This window comes from Erinaceus europaeus, chromosome 10 (genome assembly GCF_950295315.1).
Source record: "Erinaceus europaeus chromosome 10, mEriEur2.1, whole genome shotgun sequence".
In the NCBI taxonomy this organism is placed as follows: Eukaryota; Metazoa; Chordata; class Mammalia; order Eulipotyphla; family Erinaceidae; genus Erinaceus; species Erinaceus europaeus.
In genome coordinates this window covers 19,352,556-19,369,910 of record NC_080171.1, presented here as the reverse complement: position 1 = coordinate 19,369,910, position 17,355 = coordinate 19,352,556, and the positions used below count along the sequence as shown (strand labels likewise).

The 17,355-nt window shown below is 46.8% G+C and overlaps 1 protein-coding gene across 2 annotated transcripts in view; it reads left to right on the top strand.

The window, feature by feature from the left end:
- Nucleotides 1-8,521: 8,521 nt before the first annotated feature.
- Nucleotides 8,522-17,355, top strand: part of UBE2R2 (ubiquitin conjugating enzyme E2 R2) — a 54,171-nt gene continuing 45,337 nt past the window's right edge. The window contains exon 1 of one of the 2 annotated variants that reach the window (XM_060199285.1): nucleotides 8,522-9,284. In XM_060199285.1, the coding sequence (XP_060055268.1) occupies nucleotides 9,108-9,284 (177 nt within the window). In that variant the 5' untranslated portion in view covers nucleotides 8,522-9,107. Of the gene's footprint in view, nucleotides 9,285-9,502; nucleotides 9,691-17,355 lie in introns of those variants that run through there. The other variant, XM_060199286.1, reaches the window with a different exon arrangement.

The window sequence follows — 17,355 nt, the reverse complement described above, 5'->3', positions numbered from 1 at the left end:
TATTGTTGTAGTTATTATTGTTGTTGTTTTTGGATAGGACAGAGAGGAAGGAAAGACGGGGGGGGGGGAGAAAAACAGACACCTGCAGACCTGCTTCACCGCTTGTGAAGTGACACCCCTGCAGGTGGGGAGCCAGGGGCTCGAACCGGGATCCTTACACCAGTCCCTGTGCTTTGCGCCACCTGCACTTAACCCGCTGCGCTACCACCTGACTCCCTCAATCTTTTTTTAAATATTTATTTATTCCCTTTTGTTGCCCTTGTTGTTTTATTATTGTAATTACTATTGCTGTTGTTGTATTTGTGTTTTTCTAATTTTTTAAAATTATCTTTACTTATTATTGGATAGAGACAGCCAGAATTTGAGAGGGAAAGGGAGACAGAGAGGGAGAGAGACAGAGAGAGAGAACTGCAGTTATGCTTCACCACTTGTAAAGCTTTCCCCCTGCAGGTGGGGACCAGGGGCATCTCTATTATAGCATGTATACTCAACCAGGTGCACCGCCAGCAGCCCCTTTTCTCTTTCTTTATTATTGATTTGATTTTTCTTTCTCTCTCAGATCAAAACAGAGAAATTGAGAGGGAAGGGGAGGAAGGGAGAGAGAAGAGATATCTGCAGCTTCCACTGTTACTTTCCCCACCAGCAGGTGGGACTGGTGGCTTGAACCTGGGTCCTAGGACCTGGTTTTGAGTGTGTACTACCAGGTGTACCACCACCAGGCTCCTGGCTTTTACACATTCTACCAGTCACTATTATCATGAGAAAACTCTTGGAAATCTTATTTTTAAAAAGCATTTATTTATTTATGATTAATAGTGGGTTATAAGATTTTTTAATATTTATTTATTTATTCCCTTTTGTTGTCCTTGTTGTTTTTTATTGTTGTAATTATTATTGTTATTGATATCATCGTTGTTGGATAGGACAGAGAGAAATAGAGAGGGGAAGACAGAGAGGGGGAGAGAAAGATAGACTCCTGCAGACCTGCTTCACCGATTGTGAAGCAACTCCCCTGCAGGTGGGGGGCCGGGGGCTCGAACCAGCGTCCTTGGGCCGGTCCTTGTGCTTTGCGCCACATGCGCTTAACTGCTGTGCTACCACCACCCTACTTCCTAAACATTTATTTTTTTTATCTTTATTGATTTGATAGAGAGTCAGAAATCAAGAGGAAATGGGAAGACAGAGAGGAAAAGACACATAGAAATAACTTGCAGCAGGGAGTGGGGCGGTGGCACAGCGGGTTAAGTGCATATGGCACAAAGCACAAGGACCAGTGTAAGGATCCTGGTTCGAACCCCCGGCTCCCCACCTGCTTTAGAGCCGCTTCACAGGTGGTGAAGCAGGTCTACAGGTGTCTGTCTTTCTCTCCCCCTCTCTGTCTTCCCTTCCTGTCTCCATTTCTCTCTGTCCTAACAGTGAAGACTTCAATAACAACAATAATAACTACAACAATAAAACCAAAAGGGAAAATAAATAAATAAAAATTAAAAAAAAGAAATAAAAAGAAATAACTTGCAGCCTTACTTCACCACTTGTAAGGCTTTGCCAGGACCGGGGGGCTCAAGCCTGGGCCCTTGTGCCTTGTAACACATGCACTCAACCAGGTGTGCCACCACCCAACCCCACCATTTTGTTTATTTTTTAGTCACTGTGCTACCTGGCTTGCAATATATTTAATTATCATGTTTTGTTAGGCTACTCTTAGGCTATGATGCTTTCTCAAGCTTTTTTTTTTTTTAAGATTTTATTTATCGACTCATGAAAAATGATAGGAGAGAGAAAAAGAACCAGACATAACTCTGGCACATTGCTGCTGGGGATTGAACTCAGCACCTCATGCTTGAGAGTCCAATGTTTTATCCACTGCACCACCTCCCGGACCACTCTTTTTTTATTTATTATTGATAGAGACAGAAAAATTGAGAGGGAGATGGGGAGATAGAGAGGCAGAAAGAGAGACACTTGCAGCCTTGCTTCAGTTTGTGGGCTTACTCTCTGCAGTTGGAGGCTGGGGACTTAAGCCTTAGTCCTTGCACATGGTAACCAGTATGTTCACTGCCCAGCCCCAATGTCTTGGAAATCTTATGTCATTCATTCTTTTGAAGACTATATTTTGAGCACCTGCTAGATGTATGACAATATAATCCCTTATATGTGATTGAGTCTGACCTTTAATCTTGAGCTCCTACTTACTGAGAGATCCTAGTATACCAGGGAGGGAGATGGAAAGTGGGGTTCAATTTATGATTTCTTGGTTGGTTGCTGTGGATTATTTTCCTGCCTTTGACCATGAGAACAATTACTTAGGTGTCAGGTGTGCTGGTTGATGAGGATCTAGGCATGAATAAGACACAGTTGCAATCTACTAATAAACAAATGTCTTACCTGCTAGCACACACACAAAACCAAAACAAAACATGAGGTAAGTTCTGTGGAATTTTAGTTCCTCTGACCTGAAAATGGACAGCCCTAAGTACACAACTATGAACACATGAGGCTATGAGTCTCCCGCACAGTAAGGCCATAGCTATTGTGCATATTAACATAAGTTTTGTGAGTTGATCTGACCCAGGGAGTAACTTCCAGTCTGAATGCCAGGTGAGTTAGGTTAGGGATTTACCATCTTCTGGGTCAGGGTGGGGCTGTGATGACTTCATGTGGGTGAGAAGCTTTGAAGATGAACTTTCCGCCTATTTGTCTACCCATAGCCTTGTTATTAAAGGTGTCAACATCATCACCCGCATTTCCAGGTCAGCAATCATCTTGTCTCTAAATAGAGTGGTGGAGGAGGGGAAGTCAGAAGCAGTCATACACTATCATTTTGGGAGGAAGGGCCCTAATAACTGAGACACCTTTCCTCTTCTGACGTACGTGAGGTCTATTTTCAGTGGGGTTTTGTTACAAGACTTAGAGTTGGGAACTAGGGAATAATTTCTTAAAATACTGAGATTCATCTCTGGGTGGGGGGGGGGGAATGGAGAGAATAATGAAAACAACACAAAGACGGGGCTTTGTGTGAACTGTGTATAGTAACTTCCTTCTAAAGAATACAGTGTAGAAAGTTAGGGGAAAAAAGAGGTCCATTGGGCTGGGGAGACAGCACAGTAGTTATGCAAAGAGACTTTCATGCCTGAGGCTTCAAGGTTCCAGGTTCAGTCCCCAGCACCATCATAAGCCAGAGCCGAGCAGTGCTCTGGTCTCTCTCCCTTCTCTCTGTATCTCTCATTAAAATAAATAAAAAATTGGGGCTGGGTGGTGGCACATCTGGTTGAGTGCACATGTTACAGTGCACAAGGACACTTGTTCAAGCCCCCAGTCCTCACCTGCAGAGGGAAAGCTTTGAAAGTGGTGAAGCAGTGCTACAGGTGTCTCTCTGTCTCTCTCTCCTTATCACCCCTTTCCCTCTTGATTTCTGGCTGTCTCTATCCAGTAAATAAAATAAATAATAATAAATAAATATTTATAAAAAAAAAAAGAGGGTCGGGCTCTAGCCTAGTGGGGTAAGCGCACATGGCGTGAAACTCGGGGACCAGCATAAGGATGGAGGTTCCAGCCCCTGGCTCCCCACCTGCAGGAGAGTCGCTTCACATTCACAGGCAGTGAAGCAGGTCTGCAGGTGTCTGTCTTTCTCTCCCCCTCTCTGTGTTCCCCTCCTCTCTCCATTTCTCTCTGTCCTATCCAACAACAACGACAACAATAATGACTACAACAATAAGACAACAAGGGCAACAAAAGGGAATAAATAAATAAAATAATTTTTTAAAGGGTGGTCTTATAAGTGCCTATGAGTTATGTTGATATTATGAGCTTTTGATACGATGTGATGAAAATGTCATTTTTAGCTCTGTGTTCTTCCTTCTTCAAACTCATAATCTTAGTTTAGTTGCAAGGAAAAACAACAGATACTAATCAATGGACATTCTACAACATAATTAAGTAGTACACTTTGAAACTGCCAAAGCCATCAAACCCAAGGAAAGATTGAGAAAGCATAATAAATATTTATAAAAAAAAAAAAAAAAGAGGTCCGTAGAGGGTCAGGCTGTAGCCTCGTGGGTTAAGCGCATGTTGCGTGAAACTCGAGGATCTGCATAAGGATGGAGGTTCCAGCCCCCGGCTCCCCACCTGCAGGAGGGTCAATTCACAAGCGGTGAAAGGTCTGCAGGTGTCTGTCTTTCTCTCCCCCCTCTGTCTTTCCCTCCTCTCTCCATTTCTCTCTGTCCTATCTAAAAACAACAACAACAATAATAACCACAACAACAAGGGCAACAAAGGGAATAAATAAATACAATTTTTTAAAGGGGGGGGTCTTATGTACATGAAACTACAAAAAAAAAAAAAAAAGGACAGGAGGAGATAGTGTAATGGTTATACAAAGTGACTCTCATATCCTGAGGCTCCAAAGTCCCAGGTAATCCCTCTACACCACCACCATTAGCTAGAATTGAGCAGTGCTCTGGTAAGAAAAAAAAAAAAAAGAAATTAAGGTCAGGGGAGACAGTATCATGGTTATGCAAACAGACTCTCATGCCTGAAGCTCCTAAATCCCAGGTTCAATCCCCCGCACCACCATAAGCCAGAGCTGAGCTGTGCTCTGGTGTTTCTCTCTGTGTCTCTCCCTGCATTTCTCTCAAAAATCAAATAAATAAAATATTTTTTAAAAAAGAAACTCTACAACTTTCTAATTTTTCTTTCCTTTTTTTTTTTTTTTTTTACCAGAGCACTGCTCAGCTCAGGCTTATGGTGGTGTGGGGGATTGAACCTGGGACTTGAGAGCCTCAGGCATGAAAGTCTCTTTGTATAAACATTATGCTATATCCCCACCCTAATCTTTCTTTTAAAAAAATATTTTATTTATTTATTTATTTATGAGAGAGAAAGATAGATAGACAGATAGACATATAGAGAGCCAGTATATGTGCTGCCATGCTGCCATGGATTGAACTCAGGACCACATGCTTGACAGTGCAATGCCTTATCCACTGGGCCATATCCTGGACCATGAATCTTTTAATCTTTTTTTCTGTTTTTTAAAAAAAATATTTTATTTATTTTATTGAGGCAGAGATACCAGAGCACTGCTCAGCTCTGTGGCTTATGGTGGTGCTAGGAATTGAACCTGGGACCTCATGGTTTCAGGCATGAGTCTTTTGCATAACCATTATGCTATCTCCCCAGCCCTCTAATTTTTTATATAATCCTAATACTACTGTTTTAAAAAAGTCTATTGGGGCCGAGTGGTGGCATACCTGACTGAATGCACATGTTACAATGCACAAGGACGTGAGTTTGAGCCCCTGGACCCCACCTGCAGGAAGAAAGCTTTGCAAGTGGTGAAGCAGTGTTGCAGGTGTCTCTCTGTCTCTCTCCCTCTGTAACACCCTCTTTCCTCTCAATTTCTGGCTGTTTCTAGCCAATAAATAAATAAAGATAAAATATTATTATTATTTATATAATAAATAATAATAATATGGGCAGGGGTAGATAGTATAATGGTTATGCAAACAGACTCTCATGTCTGAGGCTCCAAGGTCCCAGGTTTGATCCCCTGCACCACCGTAAGCCAGAGCTGAGCTGCGCTGCGCTCTGGTAAACAAACAAACAATAATAACATTTAAAAAAGAAGCGGTAGCACAGCGGGTTAAGCGCACATGGTGCAAAGCGCATGGACCGGCATAAGGATCCCTGTTCGAGCCCCTGGCTCCCCACCTGCAGGGGAGTCACTTTACAGGCAGTGAATCAGATCTGCAGGTGTCTATCTTTCTCTCCCCTTCTCTATCTCCCCTCTCTTCATTTCTCTCTGTCCTGTCTAGCAGCGACGACATCAATACCAACAAGAATAATAACTACACCAACAATAAAAAAGGACAACAAAAGGGAAAATAAATAAATAAAATCAAAAAAATAAATAAGTGGTTTTCATAATCAACTCATTTTAAAAAAAGTATATTAAAAGGGTAGAGGAAGATAGCTAAGTGGTTATGCAAGAAGTTCTCATGCCTAAAGCTCTGAGGTCCTAGGTTCAGTCCCTCCCATCACCATTAGATAGCTGAGCAGAGCAGTGCTCTGCTCTGATAAAAGCAGAAAAGAAAGAAAGAAAGAAAGTATCCAGCTATCCAGCACACAGCTATGCTTTAAATTTTTACATTAGTAGCATGGGAGGTAGTACAGTAGATATAGTATTGGACCTTCAAGGATGGTGGCCTGAGTTTGATCCCCTGCAGTGCAGGTGATCACATGATGCTCTCCTGCTCTTTCTCATGAATTAAAAAAACAAAAAACCCTCGGGATCGGGCCATAGCGCAGAGGTGCAAAGCACAAGGATGGGTGTAAAGATCCCGGTTTGAGCCCGGGCTCCCCACCTTCAGGGGAGTCGCTTCACAGGCGGTGAAGCAGGTCTGCAGGTGTCTGTCTTTCTCTCCCCCTCTCTGTCTTCCCTTCCTCTCTCCATTTCTCTCTGTCCTATCCGACAACGACGACATCAACAACAACAACAATAAGTACAACAACAATGAAAAAAACCTTTAATTTTTTTCCTTTTATTTTAAACTTCCTATTTATAGATCACTTACCAGGTGCCATTCACTGTGCTAAACGCTGTCTATATGTCCAATTTATTTTTTACAATAGCTTGTGTTAGGTATAATTAACTATCTTTTACAGAAGCTGAGGAAAAAGGAAGAGGTAATACCATGTTAATTTGGAGTCTGGGTTGGAACCAAGGTTGTTTCTGTTCTCCAAATTCTAAGTATGTTGAATTCTCTCACAGTGTCTGACTTTCCATGGGAACATTAAGGGAGGTGTCTTTTTTTTTTTTTTTTTAATGATTTTATTATTTATTTATTAGTGAGAAAGATAGGAGGAGAGAGAAAGAACCAGACATCATTCTGGCATATGTGCTGCCGGGGATCGGGTTCAAAACCTCATCACTGCGCCACCTCCCGGACCACTTTTTTTTTAAAATATTTATTTCCTTTTGTTGCCCTTGTTGTTTTATTGTTTTAGTTATTATTATGTTGTTATTGTTGGATAGGAGAGAGAGAAATGGAGAGAGGAGGGGAAGACAGAGAGGGGGAGAGAAAGATAGACACCTGCAGACCTCCACCGGGGGAGGGAGGGTTGGGCGGTAGCACACTGGGTTAAGAGGAGCCTCGTTCAAGCCCCCGGCTCCCCACCTGCAGCAGCGGGGTCTGCAGGGGTCTCTCCCCCCCTTCTCAAATCCTCTCTGTCCTATCCAAGAAAAATGAAAAATGGCCTCCAGGAGCAGTGGATTCCTAGTGCAGGCACCAAGCCCCAGTGATAACCCTGGAAGAAAAAAAAAAAAAAAACTATAGGAGTTTCAGCTTCAGGGTGCAACTTGGAACTGAAGATTTTTTTTTTAACATTTTATTTATTTATGAAAAAGGTAGGAGGAGAAAGAACCAGACATCACTTTGGCACATGTGCTGCTAGGGATCGAACTCGGGACCTCATGCTTGAGAGTCTAAAGCTTTACTACGTTTATCAGAGCAGAGTGGTTTATGGCGTTCGGGGGAGATTGAACCTAGGACTTCGGAGCCTCAGGCATGAGAGTCTGTTTGCATAATCATTTGTTATCTATCCCCCGGATTTTATTATTATTATTATTTTATATTCCAGAGCACTGATCAGCTCTTGCTTTTAGTGGTGCAGAGGTGTTGAACCTGGGACTTTGGAGCTTTAAGCATGAGGGTCTTCTTGCAGGTCCCAGGTTCAAGTGCAGACCTTCAGTTTACACAGGAGTAAACAGGGATAACCACCCCCAGATCACCCAGGGAAGCAAGGGCCAGGAACTCAGGCTAAGTCAGCATTGCTCATTTTCCACAACTTCCTCTTTGTAGTTAGTTAAGGGAAGTGGAAGCCGGCCTATGTAGCTTATTTCTCTCCTGCAAAACGGAACCCCCTCCTCCCCGGGTGTGTGGTGAACATACTGCCCTCCAAGGACACACTGTCGTCGTGAGGACAGACATGGGGACCCCTATTCTCTGCACAGCCCGGGCCACGCACGTCCTGTGCAGGGCTGGCCGTCCGGGTGGGGAGAGGGGCCTGTGTGTGTGAGGTGGTCACCACGGGGGATGGAGAACACTGGTGTCTTTGGGGGCCAGAAGTCCCTGCCCCGGGCGTCGAGCAACACCGCACAGCACACCGCAGTGCTTCTGGGGGACCCTGTGGCCCGCCTCAGGCCTCACAAGGCGCCGGGCCCTTTAAGGGCGGAGGACACGCGCCGGCGTCACAAAGCGCCGCCGCCGCGCCTGGCGGCTGGGAAGAGGCGGGGAAGTGGGAAGTGGGAAGAGGAGGAGGAGGAGGAGGAGGAGGAGGGAGAGGAGGGCGGGGCGCGCGCACGCGCACGGGCGTCGGGCCGCCCGCCGCCGAGAGCCGCCCCCCTCCCGGCGCGGGCCCCTCCTCCTCCTCCTCCTCCCCCCCCTCCCTCCCTTCTTCTTCTCGGCTCCGTCGCTCCCGCGGCGCGAGGTGCTCTAGCTCTCCTCCTCCTCCTCCTGCTCCGCCGTCGCTCGCCCCTCCCCCCGCGCAGCCGCCGCCGCCGCCGCCGCCGCGAGACCCCCGCTCGCCCCGCTCGCCACGCTCCCCCCGCCCTTCGGCCCCGCGCGCCCTCAGGCCCCGGCGGCCCCTGAGGAGAACGAGAGGGCGAGCGAGCGAGCGCGGCGCTCCCGGGCCGGCCCGGCCCCCTCCCTTCACCATCGCCGGCCCTTCGCCACCTTCCTCGGCTTCCACCGCCTCTCCCCCCCTCTTTCCACCCAAGTTGAGGCCCCCTCGGGGGGGGGGAGGCCCGGGACCGAATTCCCCCAACTCCCTCCGCCCTGCCCCCCGCCCGGCCCGAGTGCGAGGAGAGGGGCCCGGCCGCGTCGCGTCGCGTCGTGTGTGAGGAGAACCCGGCCGGCCCACGGGCCGTCTGGGGCCTGATCCGGCCCGCCGGCTGTGCGAGACCGGGGCCCGCTGCGGCGCGGCCCGGCCCGGCCCGGCCCGGCCCGGCCCGAGGGCGAGCGGAGCGGAGGGGCCTGGTGTGGTGCGGCCCGGCCCGGCCGGTCGGTGCGTGAGGACTGGGGCCCCGGCCCCGCGCCGCCGCCGCCGCGATGGCCCAGCAGCAGATGACCAGCTCGCAGAAGGCCCTGATGCTCGAGCTGAAATCCCTGCAGGAGGAGCCGGTGGAGGGCTTCCGGATCACCCTGGTGGATGAGTCCGACCTCTACAACTGGGAGGTGGCCATCTTCGGACCCCCCAACACCCTCTACGAAGGCGGCTACTTCAAGGTACTCCGCAACCCCCGCCCGACCCCGGGCTTTCCGCCCCCGAGGCCGCGGCTCCCCCGCCGCTGACGGCAGCTCTCCGGGCCGGGCCGGGTAGGGCCGGGCGTGCGGGCGCGAGTGAGCGATCGGAGGGGGCTGCCCGCTCCCGGCCCCCGCCCCCGCCCCGGCCCCGGCCCCGGCCCCGGCCCCGGCCCGGCCCCCTCCCCCACCCCGGCACGGAGGCAGGAAGGCCCGGCTCCCCGAGCGCCTCGTCTTTGTCATGGGGGCGGGGGCGGGAGGCCGGGCCCCGGGAAAGCCGCCCTGCTCGGGCCGGTGGCCGCCGACGAGCTGGAGGAGCCGGGCTGGCTTTGTTTTCCTTCCCCAGCTCGCGGCGTGTGGGAGGAACGGTGGTCGGCCTGTCGGCCTGTCGGTCCGTCTCCCTCTCGTGTGTCGTGTCCCCCTCCCCCCTCCCCCCACCCCGGGCCATCCCCGCACCGGCTGGAGCTGCCCCAGAGGGCAGGGTGACCTGCCCTTTTATTGGGTCGAAGCTTTTCTTTCTTTATTTTTTTGGGGGGTGGCGGTGGGGGAGGGGGTGCCGGCCTGTCATTCCCGGAGGCGGCCCGAGCGACCTGACATTTTGAGCGTTTGTCGGGCTTTCCGGCCTGCTGCTCGCTCCAACTTCGCATTCCACGAGGCGGCGGTGAGGCGAGCCCGGCCCGGCCCGGCCCAGGGGTGGCAGACACGGGTGCCCGGGTGCCCGCGTCGGTGTGCGGTTTTGTTTTTCCCGCAGCTCTGCCCCGGAGCGAACTTTGCGTGTAGGCGCCCCCCACCCGCTGCTGTCCTCATCCTCCGTTGACTTCAGGACTGGTGTCCAAATGCCCTTTGTCCTCACCCTGCCACCCCCGTGGGTGACTGTCCGCGGAGTGCGGCGAGCCGAGGGGGGGGCTGGCCTCTGCTTGCGGGGCGCCGAGCTCCGCCGGGGTCGTGACTCGAGAACTGTTACCCGAGGTGAGGGAGCTGCTGCCGCCGAGGGTGGGATGCTCCCTAGCGCCCACAGACATTGTTTCTATTGTTTTCCTCACTATTTCTGAATCTAGTATCTAGTGTGTGTGCTCTTTCATCTTACTATCTTTTTTTTATTATTATTTTTTTTAACTTCAAAGCAGATAACTTGGGATCATTGCTTTGTTGTTGTTGTTTGTTTGTTTTCTTTTTTCCTCACTTTATTTTTTATGTTACCAGGTCTGGAGGAACGAGTCACAGATTACAAGCTGAATGTTTTAAATGATGGAAGCAGAGAGAGACAAAGCAAACGAATGCTTAGGAATCCGTTTATATTTATTTCTTTTTTTTTCAGTCTCCAAAATTAAGTAGAAAAGAGCAATGAGTCAATCTTTGTTTTGAAGGGAGAGGCTGTCTTGGCAAAAGTTTTCAGTGAGCATCTTAGTCATGTAGTTATGATGTGTATTTTTAGGATTACCCCATTAGTTTTGTTTTCTCTGTTTACTAAAGGTAGAAGCTTCAAACTCACACTTGGAATTGGGTCAACTTTGTAAAAAATGTGAACAGTTGATAGGGGAATGTTAATATTCGTGCCCATGATAGTTATTAAATGCTTAGTTAAGCCCTATTTTTTTTACTTTTTTTCTTTTTAATATTTATTTACTCCCTGTTATTGCCCTTGTTTTATTGTTGTAGTTATTGTTGTTGCTATTGATGTCCTCATTGTTGGATAGGACAGAGAGAAATGAGGAGAGGAGGGGAAGACAGACAGAGGGGGAGAGAAAGATCTGCTTCACCACTTGGGAAGCGACTCCCCTGCAGGTGGGGAGCCAGGGGCTTGAACTGGGATTTTTACTCCCATCCTTGCGCTTTGTGCCACCTGGGCTTAACCTGCTGCACTACTGCCCGACTCCCAAAGCCCTATTTTTTTTTTTTTAATACTGTGAATATTGTCCATACCAACTATATTCCATTTTTTATGGTCAACATTCACAGTTCAGATGTAGATATTTAAATGTTTTAAAAATATTTTTACTTATTATTGGACAGAGACAGAAGGAAATTGAGAGGGGAGGGGAGATCGAGAAGGAAAGAGAGGGGGCCAGGCTGTGGTACACCCGGTTAAGCACACATTACCAAGCACAAAGACCTGGGTTCAAGCCCCCTTCTCCCAACCTGAAGAGGGTCTGCTTGCCGATGGGTGAAGCAGATCTGCAGTGTCTGACTTGCTCTCCCTCTATCTCCCCATTTTCTCTCAACTCTCCTCTGTCCTATCTAATAATAAAATGGGGAGGGGGTGGAGACACCTGCAGCCCTCCTTCACCACTCTCAAAGCTTTCCCCCTGCACCAGGAGCGTGAACCCGGGTCTTTATTCACTGTAAAGTGTGTGCTTAGCCAGGTGCACTACTGCCTGGCCCCATTTTTTTTTTTAGGCCAGGCCCCCCCCCCCCCAATATTTCAAATTTCTGTGTTTTTTTTTTTAATTTTTAAAAATCTTTATTTAATGGATAGAGACAGCCAGAAATCAAGAGGGAAGGAGGTGATAGAGCAGGAGAGAGACAGAGAAATACTTGCAGCCCTGCTTTCACCACTTGTAAAGCTTTCCCCCTGCAGGTGGGGACCGGGGACTCAAACCTGGGTTCTTGAGCATTGTAATACATCCGCTCAACCAGGTGCACCACCACCCAGCCCCCATATTTTAAATTTCTAAGTAAACATGCCAATCTATAATAGTAGACTGACTGAGAAAGGTACTGTTCTGTTCACATTGAGAAATATTTCTTGTTATGAATTCTCATTTACAGATACTTGAAAATTAGTTGCATAAAAATACATTTATGTGGTGTCTTTTCTGGCAAGGCATTATTTAACAAAATCTGCTGACTAACTTTAGGTGAACAAAGGTTTTTTGTTGGGTATGGCAGGAACTCCAACATGTGCAGTTTCACAACTGTAAACAGACTTCAAATACATGAGCATAGCACTGAAGCCATCACGTGTGGTGGTGTGTTGCAGGCTCAAACCCCAACCCCTTCACTTGACAAGGCAGGCACACTACAGGTGAGCTGTCCTGCTGCCCCCTGGGATAAAGTTTAATTTCCAAAAAGTATCATTGTGACAGTTGTTAAGGTAAATGACAGGTAGTTAGAATAACCTCTCACTAGTGAACTTACAACTGTGTGGAAGGAAGTGATTGGTTGTAAACTATAGGATTTCTTGCCTGAGTAACCTAGAAAGGAGTGTGGAGAACCTTCTCAGTTGGAAACAGTACAGTGCAGTGGTAGAGCACAGGACTTATGCTGCGGGACCCCTGAATTCAGTTCAATTCTTTTTCTTTTTTTAGATTTTATTTATTTATTCGTGAGAAAGACAGGAGAGAAAGAACCAGACATCACTCTGGCACATGTGCTGCCGTGAATTGAACTCAGGACCTTATGCTTGAGAGTCCAGTGCTTTATTCACTGCACATCCCCCCCACCACTGATATTTTTTTCTTTCATAAATATTAATGAGCTTCTAAGTGGCACAGTGGGTGAAGTACTGGCTCTGCTGCCTAAGGTCCTGAATTCAGTCTCCAGAATTTAGTAAGGCCATAGTGATGCTTTGGTTCTCATGTTTTCTCTCATATCTATCTATCTTATCTATCTATCTGTCTGTCTGTCTATCTCATTTCTTTTAAAAAACTGATTTATTATCTTTTTTTATTGGGGAATTAATGTTTTACATTCAACAGTAAGTATAATAGTTTGTACATGCATAACATTCCCCAGTTTCCCATATAACAATACAAACCCCAATAGGTCCTCTGAATCCTTCTTGGACCTGTATTCTCCCCACCTACCCACCCCAGAGTCTTTTACTTTGGTGCAATATGCCAATTCCATTTCAGGTTCTACTTGTGTTTTCTATTACCTTTATTTATTGTATAGAGGCAGCCAGAAGTTGAGATGGAGAGACAAAGCGGGAGAGAGAGACACCTGCAGCACTGCTTCACTACTTGCAAAGCTTTCCCCCTGCAGGTGGGGATTAGGGGCTCGAACCTGGATCCTTGAGCATTGCAACATAGGCAATAAACCAGATGTGCCACCACCCGGTAAAGATAGAGAGAGGCAGGGGAGGAGGGTAGATAGCATAACGGTTATGCAAAGAAACTTTCATGCTTGGGGCTCCAAAGTCCCAGGTTCAACCCCTATACCACCATAAGCCAGAGCTGAGCAGTGCTCTGGTAAAAAAATTTAAAAAAAAAGGCAGAGGGAAAGTGAATGAGACCATAGTCCCAAAACTTCTTCAGTGTAGTGGGGACTGGGTTCAAACTTGTGTCATACCCATGGCAAAGCAGCACATTATCCAAGTGAGTGTCTCACTGATGTTTGTTTTTTAGCTTCACCCTGCTCACCTCTGTCCTATGGTGGTGCCAGGGATCGAACATGGGACTTTGTAGTCTCAGGCATGAAAACCTTTTTGTATAACCATTATGCTTCCTCCCTTCCCATAAATCTTTGATAGGATAGAGAGAAACTGAGAGAGAACGGAGAGATAGGGAGAAAGACATTTGAAGAATGCATCACCGGTATTTGAACCTGGATCCTTGCACATGGCCCCCACCTATATATATATATATATATATATTTTTTTTTTTTCTTTAACCAGAGCACTATTCAGCTCTGGCTTATGGTGGTGCGGGGGACTTGAACCTGGGACTTTGGAGACCCAGTTATGAGAGTCTCTTTGCATAATCATTAAGCTACCTGCCCTAAATCTTTTATTTTAAACTTTAATTAAAAAAACTTAAAAAATATTTATTATTCCCTTTTTGTTGCCCTTGTTGTTTATTGTTATAGTTGTTGTTGTTATTGATGTCGTTATTGTTGGATAAGACAGAGAAATGGAGAGAGGAGGGGAAGACAGAGGGGGAGAGAAAGATAGACACCTGCAGACCTGCTTCACCGCCTGTGAAGCGACTCCCCTGCAGGTGGGGAGCCGGGGGCTCCAACGGACCCTTAAGCCAGTCCTTGTGTTTCGCACCACGTGCGCTTAATCCGATGTGCTACCTCACTACTCCCCAGTATTATTTTTTCTTTCTTTTTTCTTTTTTTTGTTTTTTGTTTTTAACAGAGCACTGCTCAGCTCTGGCTTATGGATTGAACCTGGGACTTTGGAGCCTCAGGCATGAGTGTCTCTTGGCATAATCATTATGCTATGTACCCCTGCCCCAGTATTTTTTTTTTTTAATTTTATTTTATTTGATAAATGCCAGAGAATTTTTTACTTAACCTATTATGAGAGATAAAGAGAGGAAGACCAGACCACTGCTCAGCTCAGGCTTGTGGTGTTGGGGTTTGAACTTGGGACTTTAGAGCCTCAAATTTGAATCTTCTGCATAACCACTATGCTGGGGGGGAGAGGGAGAGAGAGATACCTGCAGACAAAATTCTCTTATCAAATAAAATAAAGCTTTAAAAAATAATACTGAAATCAGAAAGCATTTAACTTAAATTCATAAACACCATAGGGAATCCTTCCATACTATTTTGTAATTGTCTTATTTATAACCACTATGCTGTCTCTCCAGCCCTGCATTTTTTTTTTTTTTTTTTTTGCCTCCAGGGTTAATGCTGGGGCTCGGTACTTGCACTAGGAATCTACTGCTCCTGGAGGCCATTTTTTCCCCTTTTGTTGCCCTTGTTGTTAATTGTTGTTGTTGTTTTTGTTATTGTTGTTTAATAGGACAGAGAAATGGAGAGAGGAGGGGAAGACAGGGGAGAGATAGACACCTGTAGACCTGCTTCACCACTTGTGAAGTGACCCCCCCCCCACTGCAGGTAGGGAGCCGGGGGCTTGAACCCGGATCCTTGCACCAATCCTTGCGCTTTGCCCCATGTGTGCTTAACCTGCTGCGCTATTGCCCAGCCCCTGCCCTGCATTTTTAAAAAGATTTATTTATTTATTTTTTTTTTTATCTTTAGCCCTGCTTCACCACTCGCAAAGCTTTCCCCTTGCAGGTGGGGACGAGGACTTGAAACCGGGTCCTTGAGCACTGTAACATGTATGCTCAACTAGGTGCGCCTCCACCCGACCCCTTAAAGATTTATTTATCTATTTATTTTTATATATATTCTTAATATTTACTTTCCCTTTTGTTACCCTTGTTTTTAATTTTTATTTATTTTTTTTAAAGATTTTATTTATTAATGAGAAACATAGGAGAGAGAACCAGGCATCACCCTGGTACATGTGCCGCTGGGGATTGAACTCAGAACCTCATGCTTGAGAGTCTGATGCTTTATCCACTGCACCACCTCCCAGACCACAGCCTTTGTTTTTTATTGTTGTAGTTGTTGTTACTGGTGTCATCCTTCTTGGATAGGACAGAGAGAAATGGAGAGAGGAGGGAAAGACAGGGGGAGAGAAAGACAAGACACCTGCAGACCTGCTTCACCGCTTGTGAAGTGACTCCCCTTCTAAGGTGGGGAGCCAGGGGCTCGAGCTGGGATCCTTACTCTTGTCCTTCCGCTTTGTGCCACCTGCACTTAGCCTGCTGAACTACCGCCCGACTCCCTAAAGATTTATTTTTAAAGAGGACACTCCTTAGTTTGGATTATAGTGGTGCCAGGATTGAACCTAGGACCTTGGAACCTCAGGCCTGAGAGACTTGTGTATAATCATTATGCTCATCTTGCCCCTGATGATAGGAGAGAGAGAGAGGGAAGGAGATAGAGGGAGGAAGGGGCTAGTGAGAGCATGACTTCTGCACATGTGATGCTGTGCATCCAGCTTGGGGTCTCAGGGCAGGCAAAATAGCTCACTTGGGTAGTATGTTGCATTGCTATGTATGTGAAGCAAGTTCAGCCCAGATTCCACCACACTGGAAAACGGTGGTGCAATGGTGTCACTCTCTCACTCTCTTCCTCTGTCTCTGAAAAAAAGTCATCCCAGAGTGGTGAAATCCATAGATGACAGAGGAAAAAAGCAATTAAAAAAATATTTTATTTATGTATTAATGAGAAAGATAGGAGGAGAGAAGAACCAGACATCATTGGTACATACGCTGCCTGGGATTGAACTCAGGACCTCATGCTTGAGAGTCCAGTGCCTTAGCCACTGCGCCATCTCCTGGACCACAAAAAACGCAAATTTATGATCATGAGTAGTTTGCACTGGCTATAATTTTTAAACCTTTGATTTTTAAAAAATATTTATTCCCTTTTGTTGCCCTTGTTTTTTATTGTTGAAGTTATTGTTGTTATTGATGTCATCGTTGTTGGATAGGACAGAGAGAAATAGAGAGAAGAGGGGAAGACAGAGGATGAGAGAAAGACAGACACCTACAGACCTGCTTCACCGCCTGTGAAGCGACTCCCCTGCAGGTGGGGAACTGGGGGTTTGAACTGGGATCCTTCTGCTGGTCCTTGTGCTTTGTGCCACGTATGCTTAATCTGTTGGCTACTGCCCAACACCCAGTTTTTTTTGTTTTTTTTTTTTGTGCTTAACCCACTGCGCTACCATCTGACTCCCTGATTTTTTTTTTAAGGTTTGATTATTTTTTAATGTTCTTTTTATTTTAAGGTTTGATTCTTTTATATTCCACAGTGCTGGCTCCTTTTTCTTTTAGTATTTAGGATAGAGACAGAGGGAAGAGAGACTCCTGCAGCAGTGCTTCACCTCTAGTGAAGTTTCCCCCCTGCAGGTGGGGACCAGACGCTTGAATTGGGGTTCTCAACCAGGTTTGCCACTACCTGACTCCTAAACCACTGGTTTTTATTTTGCTTTTTTTTTTTTTTTTGCCTCCAGTGTTATCGCTGGGGCTGGGTGCCATCACTATGAACCCACTGCTCCTGGTGGCCATTTTTTCCCCTTCCGTTTTGTTGCCCTTGTATTTATTGTCATTGCTGTTGTTTCACAGGAAAGAGAAATAGACAGAGGAGGGGAAGACGGGGGAGAGAAAGAGACATCTGCAGACTTGCTTCACCACTTGTGAAGTGACCCCCCCACACACAGGTGGGGAGCTGGAGGCTGGACCTGGGATCCTTACACAGGTCCTTGCACTTTGCATCATGTGCGCTTTCTGCCCAGCCCCCTGAATCCACTGCT